Raw genomic sequence first — 28000 nt, forward strand, 5'->3', positions numbered from 1 at the left:
TCCGTCGAATTTCGACGTGAACATACTTTTCAAGTCTGAAATAGCTTTAATCACCTCATCTCCTCGGTCTTCAGCATTAGCATTTGCTGTGGCTGCCATCGGCTGCAACACGTTAGCTTCTCCAGACTCTTCTTCTTGATTATCAGGCAGTTTTTCCGTCGTTGTTGAACGGGTATTTATTTTTCTTCTCTCCATTCACACCGTCTTTCGGCTCTGTATATTGTTTATGCAAGTTGCGTATGAGTTTGCGGAGTTAAATACAGGATTTGGACTGTTTGCTGAGAGAGCTCCTTCTAACACGTCCTACTTGCTCGCCGCCATGTTGGATCCTTAATTGATAATTTTAGTGAAGATAATTAGGTTTAAGGTTACAACAAAAGTTAAGATTAAGCTTATGTAATTTCATACCGTACATGTTTAAGTCTTCCATTAAGTAGGATGATCTGTGAACAAATTGTCACCCTGCTTGTGGTCTTCTTTGTATGGTAAGTGATTGGATTTTTTGACCTTTCCTCCACTTTACTTACAAGGTTTGATATAAGAACCTAAAAATATGCATCATAGCAATTATTCTTCCAGTAGAATGTGTAGGAAATAGGAAAGAGTATCTTTGAATCAAGATTATGCAAGATTACGTATGATCAAACACTAGCAAGTCAACAACTTTGCTGACATAGTTAAACATCAAACAAGTGCAATAACACAGACTAAGCAAGCTAGCTAATATTAATTACACGTCCAACAGCAAAAGGTCCTGCTCGGAGTCTGTCATGCAAAGCTCTCGCCAATGACTAAAACCCTGTCTGAGATTTACTCTGGCCTCTTGCTCTGTCACTCTCTCTTCTTCTTTCTTTGCCTCCTCTGTCCACATCCCATTCTTTCTCTTTGCCCCTGTCATCAGTGTCTGTGGAGGCTGCTGAGCTTGGGTCTGTGAATCACAGAAAAGAGTTGAGGCAGAGAAGCTGGAGACATCAGAGGGAAAGCCAGAAAACATTTTCTCTGTAAAATATGATCCAGTTTTATTGACATAGTTTGTGATGTGTAAAGTGTAACATACATATTTTAAATATAGAATTTAGGTAAAAATTGTGCTTGCAGTGGATTCATGACAGTAGATTTTTCTTACAAATATTACCAGCAAATATGTGTGTATGTGTAAAACACATCCCCTGTGCTTGACAGATCTTTTCTGACAGCAGCGAATAAACAGGGTGAAAGGCAATTTGCCTTGCTGCTTTTTGGTTCCTCTCACTTTGTGTGTCTGCATCACTTTCACACATCTGATCTGTGTGCTTGCAGTTTGGTGTGTGTGACTGTGTATTGACAATGCACGATTTGATGAACTTGTGTTTACTTGTACGTTATGTGTGTTTACGACAACTTATCAAGTGTGTGCAATTAGCAGGAACAATTAGCGTCGAGTGGACTCAACTCTGCAGCAAAATAATGTGGAAGCACAAAAAAATAAATTGTGACGTTGGAAGTACGAAGTGTGATTTTATGATGTTATGATTTTGAGCAGCAATGCCCCAGTTTCAATACAATTTTCCCCTTTTGTAGACAATAACCTCAGCAGATAACTTGTGCACTGTTTTAGCATCATAAAAGCACCTGTCCAAACCCTCATGAATACAGAGACTTTGTGCTTGTGTATTGATCAGCAGGTAGAGCAGTTGGGACTCCATTAACGGACCAGTGTTGCCAACTTGGCCATTGTTCCCAATATGTGCTGACTTTAAATTGTTTTCTTATTAAACCGCATCATTAATCATTCTAGACAGTCGTGTGGCATATATCGACTACTTTCCCTGAGTCTCGAAGTCTCAAATACTCCTCATTTTGAAATTAGAAATAATTACAAGCTTGTATTGTAATATCGTTATGAATGGGGTAGATAGGACAGTGTGGTGTGAAGTAAATGTGTGATTAAGTGAATGAAAGACAGTGAGTGGTGAATGCGTGCGGGGCATAGGAAAAGTTGAACATTAAGTTGTCGATCTGGCAGTCAGTATACAGTATAGGCTACAGTGTGTCAGATAATAAACACTGCAGTTTCTCAAGACCAGCAAAAGTCTCCTCTGCTATTTCCCAACTCCTGGAAGAATGAAGTCAGTTCTAGAGGCTGAGTAGAACAGGCTAACAGCATCACTGTGCTGTTCATGTTCCATGTTCCATGCTCCAGTCCAATCAAATCCCTTTCAGAACCTTTGTAATACAGCCTTGAACTTAAGTGTCTTCTTGGAAAAAATCAATCCATATTGAGTTCAACACTGAATGCCCTTCAGTTTTGGAAACAGTTATTGTTCCTGTTAGCATTGTTGCTAAGAGTGCACTGGTAATCCCATGATGCAGCTGGTTGAGTCTGTTGACCTGTCAGAGGCTGTTTTCCTGACTAGGCAGGTGCTACAGTTCGGATCTCAATCGCATTGCGCAGTAGAATAACAGTCAGTGGAGTTCACTTTTGTGTGTGTCATACACTATGTACCATATTGACATTTCAACAAAACATGTCAATTCACACACACATTAAATTTTTATGACCTTACTGTCATATCAAGAGGTGGAGGGGTGACAGGCAAGAGAGCTGCCAAACCAGTGACAACAGTTCAAGACTGTTTCAACACTTTGTGTGAAGGCACTGGATAGTCTTAAGGAGACCTTGTTACTATTGTTGCAGTGTTTGTGGCAACAAACGACTGATGTTTTTTGTGCCTAAACCTGACAGGCCATAGGCACAGTGCTGAACATAAAAATTAAAATTGAACCTAAATAAACGTAAAGTTGCGACATAAAGAAATGTAAAGTTTTAACGTGTGGTTTGCAGAAATTTTCATTGCCAACATTTCTTTCTTTTGGAGACACTCCAATTAACAAGAGTTTGCAGCACCATTGGGGCCATTTAAAACAGACACTTTACCTAACCAGAGTTCATAGTTTAATCCCTCATGTCTCTCAAGCCATTTCTTACTCTGTAATTTCCCTGACACCAGGTGCCCTTAAAACTCCTACAGTATATGACCATGCATTTCTAAGTGATGAAATTGGATGGCCTCTTCAGCCGGGCTTTGTGCAGTCAGCTTTTGTGTAATAAATGGATTGTCTGGACTCTCATGAGAGCGTATTGTTTTTTTCCGAAGCAGCGTCTCAAAGCAGTTTACCTGCCGTTGCCGTTTTCCATTATGCTTTGCCATACTATATTCCATTATTTTCCCTGTGCTGTTTGTTCTGCTTGCAAGCAGCGCTGAGCTGCATCAGCCCAGTGTCACAATCAGCACTTTCCTCCAGGGACGACGCATTACGACCACTGTACCACATCTGCTTAGTCGATTACCACTGTTTCTTATTCACAGGATGGTGCAGACTGGTAAACCCACTGCCCTCCCTCCATCACCTGAATTCCCCTCCATCTTTTTTCCCCTTGTGTGTACTCCAGCTTCTCATTGCATCCAAACACTGCTCATTTTCCTCCTCCTTCCTCCATTTCCTCTAAATGCAGTTACATTTCTCAGACCAGCATACACCATGATAAAGCCTGTTTATTACTATAAATCAAAGTGATGCTCTGTAGCTGGTTGGTGAAGTTTCTAAGAGAGAATCCAATGTGAGTTGGAGTTAAATACTTGCTGATGATTATGGTTGGTGCGGTGCATTTAGAGCCTTTTGAATTTAAAGGTTGTTCCGCAGTGTTGTCATCAGCATCCCATTAAATTTCCATCCTCTTAAACATCTAATCTCGACATAATTACTAACTGTGTTCTAGTTCCATAATATTTGTCCACAATATTTATTGCATAGTACTTGACTACATAGGGTTAATGTATAATCAAAATCAAAATACTACATCAGTCAAACTGTGAACTTGGAACGCCACTACTCACTGAAATATTCTGTTTAATACTTTACTTTTTGAGATCTTCCTTGAAATTTTCACTTTTTCCCCCAGTAATTTTCACACCAGTTTCCTTTTTGCCACATATGCAGCATGTTCAGCCTCCAGATGGTGCAATCCTGATTGCATTTCGATTCTCAGGACCACCTGGTGATGTCTGATGGCTCAGAGACATGTGGCACATCATGTGCTGCTGATGTGCATTGTTCAAATCAAGAAGATAGCCTTTGTCATCAGCACTATCAAATTTTGACACAATAATAAAATCATGAAGACAGTTAATTTCCCTGTTTGACTTCCTGCTGTTTTTTTGTTTTTTTTCCTTTCTCCATGCAGGTATTTCGCCTTCTTTTAGTTTGATCTTCTTTCTCTCTTTCTCTGAGTAAAGGGCTAGCAGTTTGCCTTCTCATGTGTTGCTGAACTTAACTGTCATATTCTTTTATCTACACCTGCATTGATGTGGCTTATAAAGAGTAGGTGGAAGAGGGAGGGAGTGATGACAGGCATTTTGGTCCAGTCAGGGCTTTGTTGCCTCAGAATTGAAGTTGTTATCTCTCAGCACAAATTCAGGATTGTGAAATTGATTCAGCTTGATTGTTGTGCTCGAGGAAATGGTTCTCCTCTGCAATCCACAGCAGTCTGACAACTAATAATTTGAGTTGTTGCTTGGAGCATACCGTATGTAAATAGGAATTTCAACAGAGTAGTAGTGGTTCTTTGAAAGTATTATAAGATAGATGAAGGAAGATTGACATGACATTGTGCTTCTTAGATGCATTTTCTTTCTTTGAAAGTCTTAAAAAACAGAACTTTAAATAACATAAAGGTATTAACATTACATACTGACATGAAATGGGATTACGGCTCTTGAACAGGATGAGGAAGTGGGCCTATATTATCGATTTAGGTGTGTGAAACAACATTTTAAAGGGGGCATTACACAGCTTGCAAAGCAATGACAGATCACTGAAAGATGAGAATTCCCAGAATGTAGACTTTGAGAGCTCTACTTCCACTCTGGTGTTTGCGCATGTTCACAGTTGACATTTTTCAATAAGGGTGCACCTAGTCACTCATCTTGTTTGCTTGTTACTAATGTTCAGGATAACAAAGCACAGGTCTGACCTGGAGAGTGCCGGTTTTGGGTGACATGTCCCCTATATGCTGATGATGTTCTCCTTCTTGTTCAATTGGACTGTGATGTACACTGCAGTAGTTTGCATGAAAGGAGCCTTTGGTTGCAGTTATGGGAGGTGAAAAGAGAGCTCTGAATCTTTAAAAATCCCACCTAGTATTGGTTCTGTCCCCAGCAGTAACCACAAAGTTTTGACAATGACTGAACGAAGCTGATAAAAGTGCAAACTGGCCTTAGTCATAAAAGGTTATGTGTGTGTGGCTCAGCAATTCAACCTTCATACTGAGCTAACAGATGTGGTTCAAGAACCTTTAACGACAGCCCTTGTTATCTGTCTTTGGAGGTGATTTGGGAAGTAAAGGGGCTCTGGGACAGAGCCAGCGATCAATTGAACAACGCCCAATAATAGTTGGAAGTTACTGAGTTAAAAGATGTCTGTCATACTCGCCCTGTTGTAACTACGACCCAAATGAATTAATGATTTGATAAGCTTGTAGTCCTTTAAACAAACTGATGACAGCAAAATGTGTGAAACCATTCTGTTTTGTTCAAAAATCATAAACTGGAAAGTTTGAGAATTTACACTCCCGAAGTGAGAACACTATTGTAAAGTAATATCAGTTTTACAATTGTCAATGTTACTGATGTTAATTGTCATTTTGAGTCTGTAATGAAAGGAGAGGTTCTGTTTGTGTTTGTGCTACACAAGGACTGTTTGGTCATTAAGAGCTTCAACCCTGTTTGGTCTGATTTCTCCAGACCACTGGGCACATGGGAATTCATTGATCTGCAGAGGGACTGCACGCACTGCAAGCTATCAGAAGGCAATGAGGCACAGCCAACAGCAATCTTCAGTAGAAATGTGTTAGAAATGTGTTTGTTGTGTGTGTGTTGGGCTGGGTAGGGGTTTAGTCATATGGGGTGTTTAGGTGATGGAACAGAATAACAAACATTTTTTTTAATTATTTCTCTGTAATCTTTAATTTTGTCCTAAATTTAGTGGTGTGTCTCACTTTAATATTCACTGCTGCAACTTCACTCTGTGTTTGTATGTATTCATGTGGCTGTGTGCTATGGTGTTACAAAACAAATTAAATTGATTGAAGTGTTGACTTGTGGGTAGTCTTTGCTCTTTGAACTTGCACTCATTTATGTTATGAGAAATAAAAAATCTGACTTGTGTCTCTCCTCTCCTCTCCTCTCCTCTCCTCTCCTCTCCTCTCCTCTCCTCTCCTCTCCTCTCCTCTCCTCTCCTCTCCTCTCCTCTCCTCTCCTCTCCTCAGGTGCTGAAGGGCAGTAAAAAGCTTTGTCTCTCTGTGCGTTCCGTCGGGCGGATTCCAGGTGGCTATGTCACCAACCATGTTTATACCTGGGTTGATCCTCAGGGTCGGAGCGTGTCCCCTCCTCCTGACCTGCCTGAGCATCGGAGCGCCACCCTGAGAAAAACTGACAGCCAGCGACGCAGCAACATGCAGTTACTGCAGGAGGGAGACGAGAAGAAGGTGAGGCTATACATGGGAAGCAAAACACTGGCGTACTGGAATAATGGACATTTTTCTTTTGTTTTTTTTACCCAAATCTCAGTTTTGCCTTCAAAGGAATAATAAAATCATAGGGAAAAGTAAAATATTAAAATTTTGAATAACATGACCCCAGACATGTATGATGATTTATTTAGAAAAAAAAAAAAAAATTATGGGCAGTCTTGACATAATTTAAAACATTTGTTGCCCCTGACATTCATTGTACACACTCTCAATGGTTTCTGTTTGCAAAACAAATGTACCAGAAAAATGTCTTAAATTCTGACAAAATATTTTAAAAAATATAAATCAAATATTTATGAAGAATGTAAAAAGGAAAGCTAAATTAAGCTACTAAACAAAATCAAAAGTCTTTGATCCACAAATCATAAATACTGTAACAAATGTGCTAAAAACCATATCCAACTTCCTCTAAATGCACCAACAAAACTCTGTAATTGCAGACGGATGTTTTGGTCAATGACTCGATAATGTTTCATTATATAAACGTCAAAGGCAGGCAAAGGCATCACACAACTTTTGCTTCAGTCATAGGGGTCTGACCTGGCTTTGAATAAATACAACTAAATAAATACACCAGACACTAGGCTATTATCAGTCGTTTCTTTTAGACTTCTTTCATCTGGAAAACATGGTGGTTGCTCTGGAGGCATCAAATTTCAAACTAAACTACTAATAAAACCAGAGTTTGAATTTATGTGAGACAACAAATCAAAACAGAAACAATTTGTGGAATCATGCTTGAGTCATAGTTACACTGCCCAGTTTCAGAAGCAGGTGGGGAGTTTTAGTTTGTATGGTCACCAGATCACATCATCATCTCAAGATTCAAAGTAAATCACAATAAGACTATAAGTGATGGGCAAAAGATGATGGACACTGTAAAAGAAGTAAAACTACTGAAACAATAATAGTAATTGGACCTTCAGTCTCGCAAAACTCCACCCTGTCACTGCCTCATGACCTGCAGGGTAGAAGCTGTCAAAGCTGTTTAAAAGATTTATTACACTCGAACTTTCATTTTTCAGCTGCTGAGAGCCATACATTAATCTTAACTGCTTCAGCTCTATTAATACAGGCTGTAGTTAGTGCCACGCAGATAACGTTTAGAAAATATCAATCCACTTTGTAGTCGATAGTTTGGCTGTTTAAGCTTCTTTGCTCTTTGAAAAAGAAATTAATATCCTTTTTTGGTATTATGGTGTCCTTTAGAATCAAAACATATTTGATGGTTTGGGGGTTGGGAACTACCTGAAATTTTCAGGTGGTCACTGTTTCTGAGAAAAAAATCAGTGTCATCTGAGCATTTTCAATCCACTTTCTATTGCCTCCAGCTTTGTAGTCTAGGGACGATTAAAAAGCTCTGCATTTAAAAAAAATAGAACACAGTGTCTTTGATACTTAGCACCAGAAGGTCAAAACTGCAGCTGCTATTACTCTACCCATCCTAAAGTTGATGAACGCTGGCATAATAGATTGAAAAGACATGGACTTAGCCACCAAGATGTCAACTGCTGCTTTATTAATTACCCTTTTGAAGCCTCGAGTTTGGTATTTTGGCCGTGGTCATCACAGAAGTGCCCATATTTGAATGCAGATGGTAGTGCCTTTAAAAAGTAGTGCTATTCCTCTTTCCTGATAAGAGGTGTCACAATTGTTTTTTTCCCCCCCAACACTAATGTCTATGTGTGTTGGGGGAACATCATTGTCATCATGTCAACAGATCATTGGTTCAATGCCCAGACAACTGTTATTTACATTTTCAAATTTTGACTTTCAAGTTTGACTTTATACTGGTGGGTTTTTATAGCTTAGGGTTAGTGAAGTACAAATAATATTCACCAACAATAAAGATTCCAAAAATATAACATCACCCTTTGCTGATTCAACAATAAACAACAAAAGACAGAAATTCAGTTCAGTTTCTCAAATCCGTCCCGCGTAATCCTCTTCCCAAACAAATCAATAAAGGATCTCTGAAAAAGAAAATAAACATATCATCTCAGACACTGTTATTTCCGGCATCAGTCAAGTAATTGCCTTTGTTCACACAGGATAATGAAAATCTAGTTATTTTGAATTTGAAGAGTTTTTTCTTTCTTTTTTTTTAAAGGACGCTCTCAAGTAGTGGCAATTGGATGGAGAGAAAGAAAAATACTGGGAGAATCGCTGATACTGCTTTTGATTTCGATGATCAAAATTGAAAGCTCATTTTGAACAATTTTTGATTTAGAGTGGACATCAGGACACTCCCAATCCTGATTGACGGTCACCATAATAGTGACTATCACAGGGTAACCATGCTCTAAAGCATACCCAGCTGTATTGTCTATTTTACTCTAAAGGGGACCATAATTCACAAAATGAACATCATGCTTTATTAAAGTGGACTTTAAACTAATGATTGAGACCAGAAACACATTAGGAAACTGTTTACTGAGGTAATAAATCCAGTGAGAAATAGGGTCATATTCTCATAAGCTCACATATGATTTTACCTTTTGTAACCAGTGGAGTAGCCCTCTGCTGGCTAGTAAAAAGAGAGCAGTTATTTCTGGATTGGCTTAACTTTTTAGACCCGGCAGCCACATCCACTTCTATAGATAGGCCTAAAGTGTACAGTAAATGGTTAGCATGTGTGGAACTCGTATGGCAATAACCTAACTGCTCCCCTTTGCAAGAATCTGCAGTCTGCCCAAAACAAACTGGTTTTTGAATTACACATTTGTGGATGAGTCACATTAAAAAGTATTTCACCAACAAAAGTATTCCTGTTGTGTCAATTAGTAACAGTCTTGAATGCCTTTGGTGTGATTACTAGAAACCCTGTCACTATGGTTACAGTGTTGCGATTGGCTTTTGTGACGCAAGAGAGATTGAAGCATTCTCACTCTTCCTACACACAGTGCAAATTTCACTGATTATAATAAAGTGTGCTTAATGTAATTCATGAATCCCTGTTGTGATCAAATGCACGTGTCCATCCCAAACAACAGCTCGATGAACGCCGCCTCAGGTTCCATTATTTACAAAACAGAAACACCAGACCACTGGGACTCTTTTTAGAGAGGAGCATATTGAAGTGATTCCAGGATAACATCTGATGCCAGAGAACAGTATGAGCCCTAAGACCTGCGATGTGCTGCCAATAAAAGAAGGATGAGTCTGGTAATTAAAACTATTCTCCATGTCCTGCATAAATGTCACAGGGAACATGAATACCTCTATATTCCCACTGAGCAAAGGTTGCTGGCTCACCTCCAATAAGCAGACAGTGTTATTAAAAAAGAGGAGATGCAGCACCATATGCACAGAATGAAAGTTAGAGGTCTTTGCCAGATGCTAAACCCACACCAACAGAGGAAATAAAAGGGATGAAACTGACATTGTTTAATAGAGATATTTGCATATGTGTCATCTTGTAGTCACCAGCGTGCAGCTGATTTCCCTTTATAATCCTGGCCAACGGCTGCATCAGAATCAAACCAAGTAATCAAGGGCCTCATTGTGATGAAGAGGATTATGATGAAGAAGAATGTGTATTTTAAAGTTTGGCACAGTCACTGCTGAGCCTCTCCCAGTGGACTGTGTAGACTTAAATGTGGTCTCTTTGCTTTCCAAATGTACATATTTTGAAAATGCTGGATTGAAATCATCCAATCAAAAGTGAAAGAGGAAGCCAAAAAGCATGTAATGTAATGTTGGCTTGGACTTCAGAAGAATATGTAATTAAGTGAATGTAAGGCCAAAGCACCACAGCAAATAGCTGCAGTATGAAGGGACACCCTTGGTGAAATGACCCAAAGGTACCAAACAAAAAGGAGCAGATCATGTGGTATCCATTTGTAGTCCATTTGCGGTAGTTTTGATCAATCACATTTGAGCAGATTTTGGTTGCATGCAGGTAAACAGTCGATGTGAACAGCAAAAGAGGTGAGACACATTGGCTGAAATGCAGTCTCTGAGCCCATCGGGTATTGTCTAATCAGTTACAGTAGCTTTTTATTAGCTTTTCTGGAATCAGTCTGCAGTAACATGCAGATATATGTACATAGACTTTAGGCAACATGTTGTTTGGCATATGTTCTCACATCTCAAGTTGCTTATTGAACTGTAAACAATGACTGCACGGAAGACCAAGTCTTAGTCCACAAATCCATTATCAGGATATCTCCTTGCTTCACTGGAAGCCCCGAAACATTGGCCATTACTAATGCCGATGCTAAATCATCATCAGACAATAGCCAGTGGTTTCAGAGATGCGTTTATATGTATCTGTACTGTACTTAGTGCAGCTATAGATACAGCTGGTGCTATAAATTGATTGTGGATTATAATTAAAGTAAGTTTTAATCAAGTCTTAGTCCAGGTCTTCTTCTAGTCAGACTCACTCTAAATGAGATGTCCACTCCACTGTGAAATGCATCTCATTTTACTTTGAAAAGATATTACTGATTTGTGCAGCGCGCAGAAAAGTTGGAGTGGACATCAATCTGTATGGGTCTAAATCTAATAGATGGATTATCAGCTAATTGCTTTTTCCTGATCAGTGACTTCTTTTTCAGGTGCACGTTTTATAAATTGTGTATGAAAGGGTCTCTCACCATCTTCAGAAGTGCAGCCTTTGTATATTCAGTCCAAAGCTGTGTGTCTTCTAGAGATGGCAAACATTTTGGATGTAAATGTATAGGGGACCCTGCTGGATGGATTCTATTATAACTTATGTTGAACCAGTTAAATATTTTAGTTTGTACTCTGGTCCTCCAGCTTTCGTTCGGAATATAAGTTGCTTCATTAGCCAGAGGATCTTGAGAAATTGATTTAGTTAATCAAGTTGCTGTGATGGTTTCAGCTGTAACACAAACATTTACAATAAATAAGAGATTTAACTTTTCAGATGCAAAAACTTAAGTTGACTTTTTAGCTGATTCAGACAACTTGGTGTAATTAGTTGTCTACCTGTATCCACATCATTTATTATAATAAAAATTCACTCTTTTATGCAGGGTCTCTGATGTGACCGACAAAATATAGTACAAGATTTATTACCTTGTTAAATAAATCTTTTTACGAATGTAGGAACAGGAATGTTTTGGTAAATTAACTCATTAACTCCCTGCAGCGGGATGTTTAATTGGATGCTATAGCAGAGATATTCTGTAGTCGTCCAATATTTCCGGTTGATGGATTATTTGAATTCAAACCGTGTCATATATTGTTCGCTCTGCTTACCAGGGGGCGTGACACGGATGAGTCTGGTAAACAAACTGATTGACCAATTTAAACAGGCATTCCTCCAATCAGAACTGATTCAGCCGCCTCACTAATGGCTCTGAGTCACCAAGTCTAAGTAGCTCCTGAAGCTCTTTATTTTCTGCTGGCAAATCCTGGCTCAGAGCAGGTCTGTCATTTCTGCCGCGCATTGTGTTTCACATATTCATTTCAGCCTGAACAGCCCGACACCACGGACAAATCTGGCAGCCTGTCAAGCAACACAATGCGGATGGCAGAATGTCATTTAAAATGTTGATATTTAAGAAGTGTCTGGTTCACACAGTGTTTTGGATATTTAACCCCTGCTTCTGCCTTCCTTATTTATATCTCTGTCTGTCTTAAATAGGTCAACTTGGTTTTGGATGATGGCCGGTCTCTGGGTCTAATGATACGAGGGGGAGCAGAATATGCTTTGGGTATTTACATCACAGGAGTGGACCAGGGATCAGCAGCCGAGTGTGGAGGACTCAAGGTATCACTTCAGTCTATCTTTCACCTCACACACACTGTCTCAATGAATCAAACAAATTAAATCTGTGATACTTTAAGAATTTAGTTGTTTGCATGCTTTGCACTTAGTTGGTGATGTTGCTCACAATAGCTCTTAACCATGCTAAGCCTGTTGTTCTTCCATTTCCTAAGAGCTTTTCAGCACACTACTGCAGTTTTGGTTTGACTCATACGCATGTTGGTATGTCAAAATATAAGTCCTTAGGTTGCATGCCATCTACAGTAATCACTTTTGCTTAACCTACAGACACAAAAAATGTCAACCACTTTATTCAAAAACTTTATACACTATACACACTTTAGACACTATATACACTATATCACTTTGTACTAATACCCCATTGACCTGCTGTGGCCTGCATAGAATAAACATGCAGGACCAGCATTTGGAGCATCTCCTGCTTGGTTCAGCCACTCTTTTGTTTGCTCACAAGTGAGGCACTGCATGAGAAAAAATGGTGTATTATTGTTATCTTAAAAAATGTCTTATATTATTTTGCCTTTAAGGTAACATGGAAACTTTGTGCAGTCCAGGATACATACAGTCAAGTCCAGAGACACTGTTTGTGCTGGAATTTTTTCCTGTGGCAACCACTTAGCAACCACCTGAAACATCCAAGAAACCACTGAGCATCCGCCTATGAAATCCAGTTTCGAAAAACTTCAACATAGCAGCCATCACAAGATCCTTGACTACCACTCATTAATGCTCTAGAAATCAACTGGTATGACCACAGCAACCACATAGCAACATCCTAGCAACTCAGTTATATGCCGGCAAAAAAACAAGTATTTTCATTATTGATTAATCTGCACATTATTTTTAGATTAATCCATTAAACCTTTGGTCTAAGAATGTCAGAAAAATACTTAAAGATGTCCAAGGTGATGTCTTCAAATGTATTGTTTTGGCTGACCACAATTTCAAGAAATTTAGCAGAGGACTATAAAAAACAGCAAATATTCATTTTTGGAACGCGAACAGAAGCTATAGTCTGTTCTTTAAAAATAATATATTGCTTAGAAAATGTCCATAAAGCATTGATTCCTGAGAGGGAATTTACAAGCAGGTCAGAGAACAGGTACAGAGCAGCTGGTGGGATTGAATGTAGTGGTACGTTAAAAGTGCAGAACAGCCTTTAGGGATCAGAACATATCAGCACTGGTCTAGTCCATGATGAAATCTCTCTAACTGGTGGGACGGCCCGGATTCTTGGTTGGATGAGATTCGCTCTTCACATCTAACACTCACTCTGTCTAGTATGCAGGCATCTCTGACCAGTGTTGATTTTGAAAATGTTTTCTTCAGTGATTCTGTCACAGTGACAAAACAAAACAGGAACTGCTACCATATTTCCTTTTAATCTTCTTCACCATATGGGCTATCAAAATGCATGCTTTAAGGTGTTTGAACACATTAGAAAGTACAATAACATATGGTATTTGTTAGATAAATTGTGCTTTGACTCCCATTAAACTGGGCATCAAGTCCTGAAAAGTAAACAATATTGCAGTGAAATAACTAAAGCGTCTTTCACACACACCATGCAACCCTGAATTTATCAAGACATTACCTTGAGGAGCTGTTTGTGAGAGCGCAAATGTCTGAGTCAGTTGGTGTGGACACTAAACTGACCTTACACCAGCACCCTCGTACAAATGTCGTCCAGATGATGTTGAGCCCGTGTGTGAATAGAGCAGGTTACTGTCAGGAGTATTCACAGCGAACGAATGAGCATGTTGATGATGTTTACAATGTGACTGGCACAAAACTAGAAGGATACAATCATCTTGTCTGTATATGGCTCTCCACTCTTTTACCGACACTACAAATATGTCTAATTAATGTTACCGGTTCAAAGCAAAACCTGTTATCTTTTTGAATGAGTTGGTAGCTTCATCCATTAATGTTTAGCCATTCACCAGTATACAGCAGTGCATCCAACTTAAAACTAACTTCACCACGGAACCTTTTTGTCATTTCCCATCTATTGTAGCAGGCTGGAACAAAATTGGAGTATTTCATATACAGGGACAGCCAAGGGAAACTGTGTGAACTTTAAGCCTTGTTTGAAGTCAATTTTTTTAATTACCTACAGTAGTAGGTTAGATGTGGGACACATTTTCACACTGCTCATTGTGGAACTTAATACTGCAACGCAGCTCAGGTGGCTCTGTTGTTAATGTTACACCAAAGCTCTCTGTGCTCTGTGATCCTCACTAGGTAGTGTGGCTGCTTTATGTAAATGTACTTGATAAACAAGCCTTGTGGTACACTGACTATTGTACTTCCATAAATAGTTCAAATAGTACAAATAAATGCTTTTGAGATTCCTAATCCTACCCCTTGTCTAACTCTGAGAATGAATCACATTATGTTTACTAATAAACTACATTATCAGAGCAGGCTGCTTCTCCCAAAACAATCTTTCTTATTTCTACTTGAAGCCAACCCACTGAGCAGGCAACGTCTGTGGACGTCCAAAACAGGTTGATATCATGTCCGTCGGGCCAGGCCATGATCTGGACGTCCATTGACAGCCAGAATTAGTCGATAAATGACATTGAGAAAAGACGTCCAGTCAGGCCATAATCTAGACATCCACTGACATCCAGAATTAGTTGAGAATAGACGTTCATACTGGCTATGATCTGGATGTCCACAGACAACCAGAATTAGTCAACAAACGACATATAAACGTCTATACAACGTCCAGAAAAGATGTATAAAAAACTTTCATTCTGGCTCCCCAGAGGACATTTTTTAGATGTCTTGGATGTCCATAAATGACGTCTAAAAGACGTGATCTAGACCACTTTTTGCTCACTGGGAATAAACATGTTTGCCTTTGCCTTTCTCTCTCTTAAGGCATGTCCCCTAACATTGCCAATAGAGTGAAAAGAGGAAGAATCACGTTGGAGTTTATTTTTGTAATATTGTGATATGATACCATCACTGCAAAATACAAAAAAACCCAAAAAATTATGAATGTGATAAAATTTTAGGTCATATTGCCCATCCTAGTGTGCTGTAAATAAAACACTGTGATTACCACACCTTACTTTTTGCAACACCTCCTGCCTCCTGTATGCTCTACCCAGGCTTCACCCCTTGCCATAAATTGAACTTGGACATTCCCCTGGTTGTGTGCCTGTGTGAAAGGGCAACAATGTCTCAAACTGATTTTCAGGACATTGTCTGGATTTTATATGAAAACAGCTGAAACTTAAAATGTATTTTTTACCAATTAAACATCTCTGAATACTGCTCTTCTCCTCTGTTAGGGAAGGCACTTGGGGAAGTAATGAATGAATGAACGAATGAATGAAGGAATGATGAAGGACTATAGTGAAGACGCTAAAAGCCACACACTGGCTAACTTGCTAAAATACATTTATTTGCCAAGTTTCTGTACAAACTCTCACCAGGCAAAAAGGTTCTTCATCCTCATTTTGATTGATAAAGGTCTAGTACTAAAACTTTGCTACTGAATGTATTTTTTGAAGTTAGTGTGCAGGAGTTTGCTTGCAACTCTTCCCCCTCTTACACACCTGGCTCATGAAATAGATGTGGAAAGTATTTTTCTGTTTCTTTGTGGGGTGCTACAGCCCTTCTTCCAGCATCCATGAACATATCTGATGTATAGTTGCTTGTTTCAAAATGCAGGACAGGTGTGCCATACAGATATAAACTGCGAACACAGTGATCTTTTCATTCTCAGGTAGGAGAGTAGTCAGCCTTCAAGTGCGCAGGTTTAGTTGGTTTGCTTACAGATGCCTGTTTGTCACGGTGACATGGCAACAGAAGGAGAGCGAGGATGGACGTCTCCTCCCCTGAGCCCTTCATCTCATGGCTGTTAGTGATCAGCCTGTCAAACAGCCAATTACACAGACACCTATTAGAGGGCCCACACAGGCGCACACACTCAGCAAAGCATCTTGATGTGAAGTGTTGTTCGCAAGTAGAAAGGCTTCTTATTAAAGAGTGGGAAGAAAAGACGGGAGGTAGAAAAGGCTTTAATATCCTGTGATATGACGTGTGCTCCGCTTGCTTTTTTATGTTCCTGCTTTTTCCCCCTCAAGCTCATTTATTTATTTCATATGTATTAACTACTTAACACTGCTTCAGGAGCTGTGCTGTGATGTGCATTTTGAAGAATGTGTTTTGGAAACTATCAATCCTTAGTTTTCAGAGCTAAGATTGTATATTTTTGCCCCATTTCCCTCCCTTTTCTGTGTTTTTGGTGCCTGTCAGCTTAGTCCTTGGATTTTGAAATACTGAAATGCACACTAGGCAGCCGAGCTTCCTATTTAAGCGAGCACATTCATACTCGAGTCCAGGGTCCAGTGTGAGAAACGAAGATCTAAAAAGAACACATTAACCTGTCTGGCACAATGTGTTTCACCTTTTGTTGATTTGGAGTCATGCTACAGCAGACACCTGGCTTTACCTGCAGGGCCAGGTGCCGACTCGACATAGTGAGGGGGAAGTGGAGCAAGAAAGGAAGAAGGACAGAGCGCACAGCCATAGACAACCTCCCACAGTCAGGCACAGACACTGCTTGCATTGTGTGTGCACTTGCTCACTCAGGTGGGCAGGAAATATTGTAGGTGAGACATACAGATATCAGGTCATAGTGTTTAAAATTCTGAGCCGGTCATTAAACCTGCTCAGGGACCTACCTGTAGAGCATATCATATCTCCAAGGAGATAATTATTCTATATAACCATCACCGTTGACATTAGAATCACAGTCATTGTATTTCTGGGATTGTTAGCGCCAAAGGCAAGGTTATTAAAATATGTGCACTGTAAAAAGTGTTCCTCATAATATTTCGAAAATATACAAGAATTGGTATTCAGTGGGTGTGAAACTAAGTATCCAAGATTTAATCAAGCCTAAATATATGATTTGTTAGGACGACAAGTCCATTGCTGCCTGGCAACCTTGTTTGTTATGGATTCGTGACGTGACAGCAGTTATGTAAATTCTTCCACTAATCTATTCAGCCTGCCACCGGGCTGGATTTTTCCACAAAAATTAAGGTCGCATTATGGCACAAAGGAATTGCTTCTGTCATTGGGCAACCAAAACAGGAAGAGGCATTGTTTTCCCTGGTCGCTATCCCCAGGTAACAGTGGAACAACTGAAATAACTGTGGATCTCTTCACTGCAAAAGAAAATGAACCCCGCTGATGTAGGAGGCAAAAAAGGTGAAGATGGAGAGTGATAAAAACCAAAGTAAAATAAGAGTGAACAGACGGGCAGTCACTCAATGGAGAGCGCCAATGTTGTGTCAAAGTCTGTTCCCCTGCTGATATTTGTTCACCCTAACCACTGGGACTTGAGACATTTCAAAACCACCATTCTTTCTACTGGACCAGTCAGTAAAAAAAGCTGCCCACTTATTGATATAACTGGGTGTTTTGCTCTGCCTTTTCATAGCACTGAATGCAGGGTTTCTAGGTCAAATTGGGATTCTCACTGTTGTTTGTTGGACATTGGTCAGGCTACTAGTGGTAGCCATGTTGCTAACGCTGTGTTTGCGACAGTGGCTCTGACAGTAACACCACAGGGAAAGGGGGAAAGTTGAAAAGTGGTCTATTTCCGCTTTAATATGGTGTGCACATTTTGGATTTTGTATGAAAAGACCCTCATTTAATCAAAACATGAACGCTGAAAATTAAAAAAAACCATAAAAATGTCACTTATTTTTTCAGCATCTTTGAGGGTTGAATAAAAACAAAAAACACTGATAAAACAGTTCACTTCTATATCATTTATATCAAGGGACACTGATGTGATGTACTCTTTGTGCTACTAGGTTGTTTAGACTCAAAAAAAGACTTGAGCTAAATGCAATGAAGATTCAGTCTTGAAATTAAGCTGTTTGTAACTGAAATAGTTAATGAGGAATCTGGAGAGTGGAAACATCCGTTTACTCAGCTGTATTATAATATAAAAACTCTTAAGAAAATGTATAAAAACATTAAATTGATGTTAATGTTGATTTATTCATGCCGTGTTGTCAGTGTTTCTATATTTGTGCTGTCAAATGGCAACGCTCTTAACATTTGGATGCGGAGCCTCCTGCTGTCTCCAGAGACCAGAGTTCATCTCACAGCAGGGAGGAGAGCTGCACTGCTCTCAGATTAGACACATCCTCCCCTAAAAGGACTTCAGTTCGTGTGTAATGGGGAGATCCAGTGTTTGATCATCTTAAACTGTACCACTGGTGCACAGAAGGTTCATGCCTTTTTAAAGATTTCTAACAACTTCCTCAGTGTCAACTTAATGCTGCAGCACCAGAGCGTGGTGGAGCCTGCACTCTAACCAGACAGTTGTCTTGTCCTGGGTGTTGAATAAGAGAGTACATACTTTACTTTCCAAACGAAAAAAGTCCTCCTCATCCAAATTAGACCGTAATTCTTAATTCTGGCAAAGTGAGTAATTACTTTTCGAGTGAGGTGCAGAAAACAAATTAAAAATGAATCGGCAACAGTACTGATCAATTAATCATTCATTCAACATTTATCAAGCAATAATTCCAAACATGGGGGAAACTGACTTCAGCTTCTCAAATGTGAGGATTTGTGTCTTTTATAATTGTTTTTATATCATTTTGCAAATAAGATCACCCCTTATTTTCAGTTTGTTACTACCAGAAATGTAATTTTACAGTATTTTTTATTTTTTTTGCAAAACCGGTTGGCCTGCATTTGTATTCTGTAAGGCTGAAAATACTTAAAAAAATTGTTTTCATGTCATGCAGTTACACAGCTATACATCTGCAGATGGCATTGTGAAGTTCCTATTGTGTTGTCAGTCTGGCGCCTGGTTGAAGGGGCCCCTTGACCTTCATTTACCCTTTCTGTGTTAGTGGTTTGTAGTCTTTTAAAAATTAATTTGTTTTAACTTTTTTTTGAAAAACAGCTACATGTGATAATTAATGTAGTTTGATATCATGAGTAAGTTATAGAGGATGCAGAATATATCTGACGTAGATCTGAGTCCTGTTAATGAGTTAGCCTGCCGGCAGGATTTTTTTTCCTTTAGGGATAGTCGTTCCCACTATGTTACAGTCTACAGGGTTCTATGCTGCTGCAAAAATGGAAGAAAAAAAATCTGGTGCACAGCAGGCAGAGAAGCTTTTCATTTTTGAAAACCTTGTCATGTGTTCTTCAAATGTTTTCAGAGTGATTGGCAGGTTAGAGAGAAGGGTGGACATCTAAAACTAGAAAACTTGTGTTTAGTTTGTTGTTTGGAGTTTACTGAATAATTTATTTTCTTTGAGTTGAACCAGACATCTTGCAGAAACTGACAGCTAGGCAAGGAAGAAATATATTTTTCTGTGTGTCTCTCTGTATTTGCAAAAGTGAAAAAAGTAAGACTAGTGTGGTTGGTTTTTGACTGCAAACAGCTCATAGTAAGTACATAAACTGAACCATATATTTTTAAAATTCAGACAGAGATATAATAGGATTTTTAAGTAATATAAACAGGATTTACATTAAGATAATGTCCAGATATACTGTGAGCTGGTGTTTCTGGTTTTCATGATTTAATTTTTATACTGTGACTATTTTTATTCAAGGAATGGGAAAGTCTTGGCAGTAGGTCTGTTGTAGTGTTTCTGCCTGCTTCATTTTTGTCATCATGTTTTGGATGTTTCTTCTTATCCTGTTATTTTTCTTTATGGCCCAACCTTTGTCATGTTTGAGACTCAGCTAATCAACTTTTGGCACCATTTATAACTGGGTATAAAGGCTTGTAGATAACAACAAGCCATTAAATAATAAAAAATTAAAATAAAAACTGGAATAAGGCTTTATTTTCATATAAAAAGATGGTTGAGTAACTCATCAGGATCAAGGTGACCCACAGCTTTAATATTATTATTACTTCTTTTTTTTTCTGATCACAAAAACAGCCTGACTCTGAATTTAAGAGCCCGTTTCTTAAGTGATAACTCAGAGGGATCCTTTCTGCATCCTAAAAAGTGCCCAACATCCTCAGGGCACAGACACATATAAACTAAAAATATAAGACATAAAGCTTTCATTCAGCACTCAGCAGGAGAAAGAAGATTGTTCCTCATCACCGTCCATAACGGCGATGCTAAAGCCCAGCTCCTTACCCTGCAGCAGGCTGTCTTCACTGTTTGTGTGTATACGCAGGTTTCATCTGGCTCGTATGACTATGATGGATGGCTTAAAACGCTTCCAGGGTTCTATAATCATCACAGCACCAAGATGTCACTCCCTCGCCTTTCAGTCTTAGAGAAAATGAAAGAGCGGCTGTGTAAATGTTACCACATCGTTTTGCTCTCCTGCCACCTCCTGGATTGATGGGAAGTCTTGTAAAAACCTTTGTTGTTAAATTCTTGTGTGTATGCACTGTATGTGTGTGTGTGTGTGTGTGTGTGTGTGTGTGTGTGTAGCATTAATGTGGCTTTGCAGTGAGAAGAGACAATTGCAAAATCTGACAAAAGTAAGGTTCACATGTAACTGTGTGTGTAAATACACTTAAATATATATGTGCATGTTTGGATGACTTGTGTAGTCACTAAACTCCGTATTGCATCTGAGCCACAGTCACTGCAATCTGAAGGAGGAGAAAGGTCAGCCCAGCCCAGTGCCCTTCTGTTGACATCTGCCTGATTTGGTTTAATTTAATTAAAGCCAAGGGAAAAAGGTCATGCCTACTGTGATGTCAACACATGAAGGTAGCCAGAGAGGACATTGGACACTCCTCAAATTCTCTTGGATGTATTTAACAATTTCTTTTTACTTTCTTTTCGGTTCGTCAAGCGTTCAGCAAACTAATAATAGTGAGATTTCGCTGAAGTCTGCACCTTTTCAATAAATTCATTCAGCCTCACTCTTTCCATTTTTATCTTTTATTCAATTCAAACACTCACATATAAACTGTGTATACACACGGGCCATGTCTAACTGAATAGAGAGAGCCAAACACGTAGATGGATTAAGGCCAAATATTTTCAATTTGCACAGAGGTGATTTTCCATCCTCTCTGATGATAGAGCAATCCTGCTGAAAGAGCACAAAACAAATCAGTACTTGGCGGGCAACACGGTACAGGTGTGTGTTTGTGTGTGCGTGTCTGTGTGTGTGTGTTTTTTTCTCTGTAGCCAGAATACATAGCTGAAACAATTTTGTTCTGGCTGTCTACACAAGGAAGAAGCTTTATTGCAACCTAATGAATTTAACAATGTTTGCTGACTGTGTAACAGTTCATTCTTTGTGTGGCTTTTGATTCCACTGATTGTCTGAATTTTGGCACAGTAGTCAGGATATTGAGATGTAACTGAATCATCTTGCCATCTACTTTTTAAAAATAAAACAAAACTCCATTCAAATTTAATACTCACACTGAGAAGACATAATGCTTGGAGTTCCTCAGGATGTGATTTTAGGTCCCATCTTTTTATCTATTTATTATTCTTTTGGCCTTATTATGCATACATTTGTCTCCACTACTTCACTGACACAATATACCGACCCCCCAAAATGCAACCAAGCCATTGTTGAGAAATGTTTGATTATATTATGTGTTTGATGTTTGAAAAAAATAGTACTTGTTGATTCAAAACAAACTTTGGACTCTTTCAGTCCATAAAAAGATGTCAGAGACTGAAGATGTACAGTATATTTCATCATGTTTGATGCTGACCAGCCTTTGATGTTAAAGAGACATGTTCACTTTTTTCCCCTTCAAGTCTAAAAGCATACCCAAACTCAGCCAGTGTGTTAAGCCACTGAAAGGGTCAGGAGAAAATTCAGTTTGACTCACTTTACTTCCAGTTCACTGAAAAGATAAAAGGGTATAAAATAGAATCTAAAATTGAGCCTCTTGAATGTCCCGGTGGCTCTGCCATTACAGGTTTGAGATTCACCTGGACCCTTTTGTTGCTTTGTTACATTTCCTCTCGTCCATCTTCTCCACCTCTATTCAGTGTAAGCAGTCTAATAAAGCAGAAATGCCATAAAAGTAATCTTTAAAAGAGCATTTCTTCATGAATGGCATTGAGTGTCTGGGACATGACGCCTCCACAGATCTTTTCTCGTGGGGCATGACTGAGGCATCTACACACTCTTTTCAGTAAGGAGATATACCAGAGCTGAATTCTCTGAGCTCCACCAAAGGTGGTTGGTACTCCAATCTAAAAAATTACATTACAGATTAAATGGAAAAGTAACTACCAGGGAGCAACTCTAGTATGGGTATTTTCCCACCATCCTCTCCCATGTATAACTGTATTCAATATTTAGCAATTTTCTTTTTTATATGAGTTGTCTGGAAGTTTTTAAGACTTTGTGCTCCTCTCATCCTGACACTGTTTTCATTACTAACAGATTGAAAAAATGTGTTTGAGGCCTCTAATCCTTACACCTGCAATAACTAATCATGTGACCACTTCTGGGCATTGAACACTAGATATGAACCCACTATTGACATAAAGTTGATGGCCAGCTTGTTGCAAAACAGTTGCTTATTTAAGCATGCAGCAGATACAGAGCAGGTTGTGTGTCTTTAATCTGTTGAATGTTCAGCATTCTTTCTCTTTTAGCTCTTTTTTTGGTCCCTACCAACCTCTGATGGTAATGTCAGACTCTTTAGCTGCTACATGTTCCACAATGTTCCCAAGCTAGTCCCTAATTGTGTCTGTCTGCTGTTTGGGGCTGAGCATGTAGTGTATTGTGGGTTTTTATAGGTTTTTCAGCAAAAAAAGACATTCTTTCTGTGGCCCAAATATACTCTGAGAGCAGTGAACCAAAACAGTAAAGTTGGCCAGACAGCTAAACAATGAGCTGAAACTATAAAGCTCTGTAAATCCGAGGGGAGCTGCAGATTCAGCTTGTTCACATATCAAGGGTTAGTGTGTAGGGTGTGTGTGTGTTTATTGTTTGACAGAATAAAAGGAAACCGAAAGACATGGTTCGATCACTTGTAAAGTCAGACGACTGGAGGTTTAAGTTTTCAAATGACTGTTTTTCTCTGACCTTGTGACTTCAGAGTGACTTCTCAGATCCTCAAAGGTCAAATAGTAAGAAAGTTAATTTTTTTAGTCTCATTCCCAACTCATTAAATACTGACAATTTAGGATGGTGGTCGCCCTGACCTTCAATCCCATAGTGTCAATACGTAACGAGTTGGAATCAGCTTTCTTACAATTTGCACCTTTAAGTTGGGATAGTGCCACAAACATGCAAAACTCATGAACTACTGAAGATGAGCCCTACTAAATTATATGTAGTGTATATTATAAAATTTAGGTTGTATGGAAGTCTGCAATTAAAATTACATAACCTGTGCTGCGTTTCTGTTTTGCCATATGGGCCAACAGGCCACCATCTCACCACATTTACCTCAGCAGCTCCTTGTTTTGTGTGTGTGCAGTGGATTATTTGATTATAGGAGGTTAAAACTGATGTAGAAACTGTGGCAAAGACTGTGCTAACAGCTGACTGTAGGCTTTGTACCAAAGGGGGTCATCTCCTCCAGCACAAAAAAGGAGGCAGTTTCTCAGAGGTACACATAGTTCTGTTTGTGCTCTGTAACATAAATATTTGTGACATTTTGTTCAGCTCCGTCTCCATCCCAGTGTGTACTGTAATTCTGACAACAGTTGCATACAACCACACTGAGTGTTAGTTCACCACATGTCAGATAGTTACTTTAACTAGTTATTAATCATTGGTCTAAAATACATCAGTCCCTGGAGCAGTGACCCTCGCAGATTCACAATTTGTTGCAGTTGGAAATTCTCTATGTGATTCTCTAATGTGTTTTTACAGTAAAGAAGCAGAAGAAGAAAGAAAGAAAGAAAGTGCTGAAAGAAAAAAAAATATAACAGGATTTGTTTCAAATTACACATCAAATGCTGCTGATAGGGACAATTTAGACTAATGTAAGAGTGCTAAAGTAGAAGAAGAAAAGAGATTTATTGTCCCTTGAGGGGAACTTTTCTTCACCAGGTGCTGCTGCTGTTGAAGGAAACATCAAAAAGAGGATTTAACAAAAACACTGAAATATTAAAGATCCAGAAGAACAAACAGCAGCATCAGTGTACAACAGACAGACAGCGTAAACATTCACCGTTGAAGTATTACCCGGAGAGTTACGCTTACATGCCATGAAGAATGTCCATAAAATCAGGCTTAGAAAAGAAACGACTAAAACAACAGACAAACTTAATATATTAAGATAGTAAATGTAAAATCTTCTGCAGCACAAAAATAAAAATAAATAAATGAAATAAAATTTGATTTTGATTTCTGATGTGAGAAACTTTGGAAACCCAAATAATTCAAGTGTGAGCTTTACTTTGTAGTGTTCAGCCAAGCGGACACCATGTAGGTGCATGCAGATCCAGGACACATACTATACAGAGGAAGACAAGAAACATACATGAAAGTATATGCAAATACAATTCAAAGAACATTTTGTACAATAACATTATAATAGTACGACATATTGTGAAAGTCAGATAATCATGCAGGCAAGTGTATGTTCATTAGCATCGAGCTATGATTAGCTAATGATGTTTAAAACAGGAATTTGTCCTTGTGTTTGCGTCTGTCCTTGAAAAATAAACAACTCAAAAACTGATTCACACCATAAAATGCTGACGCCCATGGTACATATAATAAATATCAATGGCCCGTATCAAGGCTGCAGGTATGCATACAATACAAACTCTGCTGCCATGTGTCTGCTGCGTGAAGTGGAAATGGGCTCCACATTAGACTATTTCTGGCTGCGCAGCTGGAAAGCAAGCCATTTATTTGAACTTATTATAGATCTATGACTGTGTGCCCACGCCGGTAGAAAAAACCCACCGTGCTGGAAGAAAGGAGAAGGCAGTTGCCTGTTTCCGGCTTTAATAAACATGAGATTCAAATTTGAATGCACCAACTGTGGACCACACAGACAACAGAAAAGTGTGATTGCTACCCAGAGGCTCATTGATCAAAGTCTGGCTTGTTGACAGGCACCTGGACTTCCTCATTTTCAGGAATCACCAGGGACCATTGAGGAGTAAGTAACAACTGTTGCTCTTCACATAAAAACCATGCCAGTTTGCCCACTCTGCTATTTCACCCTTCTTCTCTCAGTTACTGTTTAAGGTTTTTTTTATTATTTTTTTGTTTCGTTCTTGACTGCATTCAGCAACATTTTTGAGAAGTACATTCCAATCAGCGAGACAGCCTCTTTTAAAGATGATTTAACAAAATGTACTGCATATTTTTTTAAACTTTAAAAGAAACAAAAACTAAAAGAAAAATATTTTGAAGTAAAGTGCAATAAAAAGAATGGCTGTTTTCGTCAGACAATACGTAATCTGACATCAACAATGTTATTTTACTTATTATGTTGATAAAAAATACATAATCTGGGAGTTTTTGACAAAACACTTTGTTTCTTTATATCCTCTCAACCACACATGCACAGACACACACACAGACACACAGACACACACACACACACACACACACACACACACACACATGAATACACACTCAGATGTTCTGTCGCATTTGGAGGCAGGCTAAAGGAGTGAGCAGGAATATTGCCCATCTGTTTCCCTGTGATGTGGCTCCTGCAGAGCCCTCTCCACATTATCAGTTGCCCCACTGAGCCAAATACTGGTAATTGTGTTGCATCTGTTGGCACAGACTACAAAGTCACAGCGACTGCTCGGTCTTACAAATGGCAAAAGGGACAAATGGAAAACGCTCAGTGGATTTTGAGGAGGTGCATTTTATAAATACAAACTGCACATTTTCTGTGCAAGTGACTGTCAGTAACTGTGCTCTGATAGTCAGCCAACAGAGCAGCAATACACAGTACACAAACATCTCACACGGCAATATCCAAAAACACAGATGGAAAAAGCGCTTACTTGATCTCTCCTTTGTGGCAGTTTTGGGTATTTTTGGATATTCAATGCATCTAACGCAATGTGCATATTTTTTTGATCCAATTAAGTGATTTTGTTTGTATGCATATTTTTCTTAAAACAAACTAATACATTACAGCGAGATCGCCACACTCATGCCACAATGCTAAGGTTTGAGGAGGCCAAAAATTCAAATCTGGACAAAAGATGGTTGTGAACAGGATGGTCCAGTACAAGTATTTGATGATTCAAGAAAGCTTGATGGGGATCCAAATAAAAATCCTGATCTAGTGGATTTAAATATGTTTTTATTTGATATTGGACTAAGCTCGATTGAATTAAATGGGACTGTGAGTGCCATTCTAGTAACAGGATGGGAGATGAAGTTCACCTGTAAATCCCACGTTCCATACACATATAGGACACTTCTGCAGGTAACCAGATGAATCTCCCAGCTCATGTTTCCTTTGGTCTGGCAGATACATCTGACTGCTGTCTCATTCAAAAGAATTTCCTCCATCCACAACTGTTTTAATTTGGGGCAGGTTTGATGCGATGACTGACAGGAGCGTCACTTTGAATAGTCACACATCACATGTTCCGCTGCTCTGATTGGCTGTAGGTCAATCCAGCTACGTCCAGTCCAGTTTGAAACTGTGATCAAACTGTCCTGATCAGATATAAATTATGATTCTGTTACTGGATTGTCTCAAATGTTTTTGGAAACACATTTTAGTCTATCATTTAACTGTAATTTGACAACATTTGTTGCCATTTTTTCCTGCCTGAAAATGGACCAAACACCTTCCTAACTTGTAAAACGTGCTATAACTGGTCGCCAAATATACTTGAGTGCCTGTTAATATACCTGGGTGGCCCGCCCAAGTAAAGTCTACGTGTGGGAAACACTCCAGTTGCTTTAAGAGTCTGCACTCGTTAATAACACCCCTTCGAAATCAGAATGAACCGATAGGGTCCAGACTAATGGGCATTTGAAAATTAGTCTTGCAATGCCAAGCTAGGCAACACGACAAATAGATAATAGTTTTAAAATAAAGACAGCATAAATCAGGATTCATGAGAATTAAACCAGTGCTAGTACTTTCCTCAATAAAATGCTGCCAGCTTGGTTTCAGTAGTTTGTTATTGGTGCAGTGGTGCTTGCCTTATTTTATTTCTGTATTTTTATAAAGCACATCAACTATTTCTAACTTAATAAACCAAAAGGAAAAGAAAATCCCTCATAGTTATAAATTGAGAAGGGTTCAACCCTTAAAACCTCATGATGATGCTTATCTGCTTCATCATGACTGTGCAGATTTAGATTCGATTGACTGTGGCATCTCCCTGATAACACAAGCAAAAATCCTTACAACCTGTCATCTGATTCTGCTGCTGATTGTGATATTGTTACATTCTGATTGGTTTATGAATATACCTGACAAAGCCCATGCTCATTTCAATCCAGTCAGAAGAGCACGGACAAAGAACACCGAAATCTCAGAATAACCAGACCTTTGACAGAAAGCAGTGCATTCATGTGGAACTCCATCACTCATCCTGAGGAGCTGCTTAAGAAAATTGATTTTCAGGGCCTAAATTAACCTCAACAGATGTCTCCAGAAAGCTCATATTTCTCACTGAATGAGATTAAACTGATTATATATATATATTTAAACTGGGTATAATTGACCCACATTTATAGCACGAGTTTCTATCGCT

General features: G+C 38.9%; 1 protein-coding gene across 1 annotated transcript in view; it reads left to right on the forward strand.

Annotated features, from left to right (window-relative positions):
- Nucleotides 1–28000, forward strand: part of whrna (whirlin a) — a 164874-nt gene that overhangs the window by 74118 nt on the left and 62756 nt on the right. The window contains exons 2-3 of the mRNA XM_073478688.1: nt 6308–6526; nt 12189–12314. Of these exons, the coding sequence (XP_073334789.1) occupies nt 6308–6526; nt 12189–12314 (345 nt within the window). The remainder of the gene's footprint in view (nt 1–6307; nt 6527–12188; nt 12315–28000) is intronic.

This window comes from Pagrus major, chromosome 12 (genome assembly GCF_040436345.1).
Source record: "Pagrus major chromosome 12, Pma_NU_1.0".
In the NCBI taxonomy this organism is placed as follows: Eukaryota; Metazoa; Chordata; class Actinopteri; order Spariformes; family Sparidae; genus Pagrus; species Pagrus major.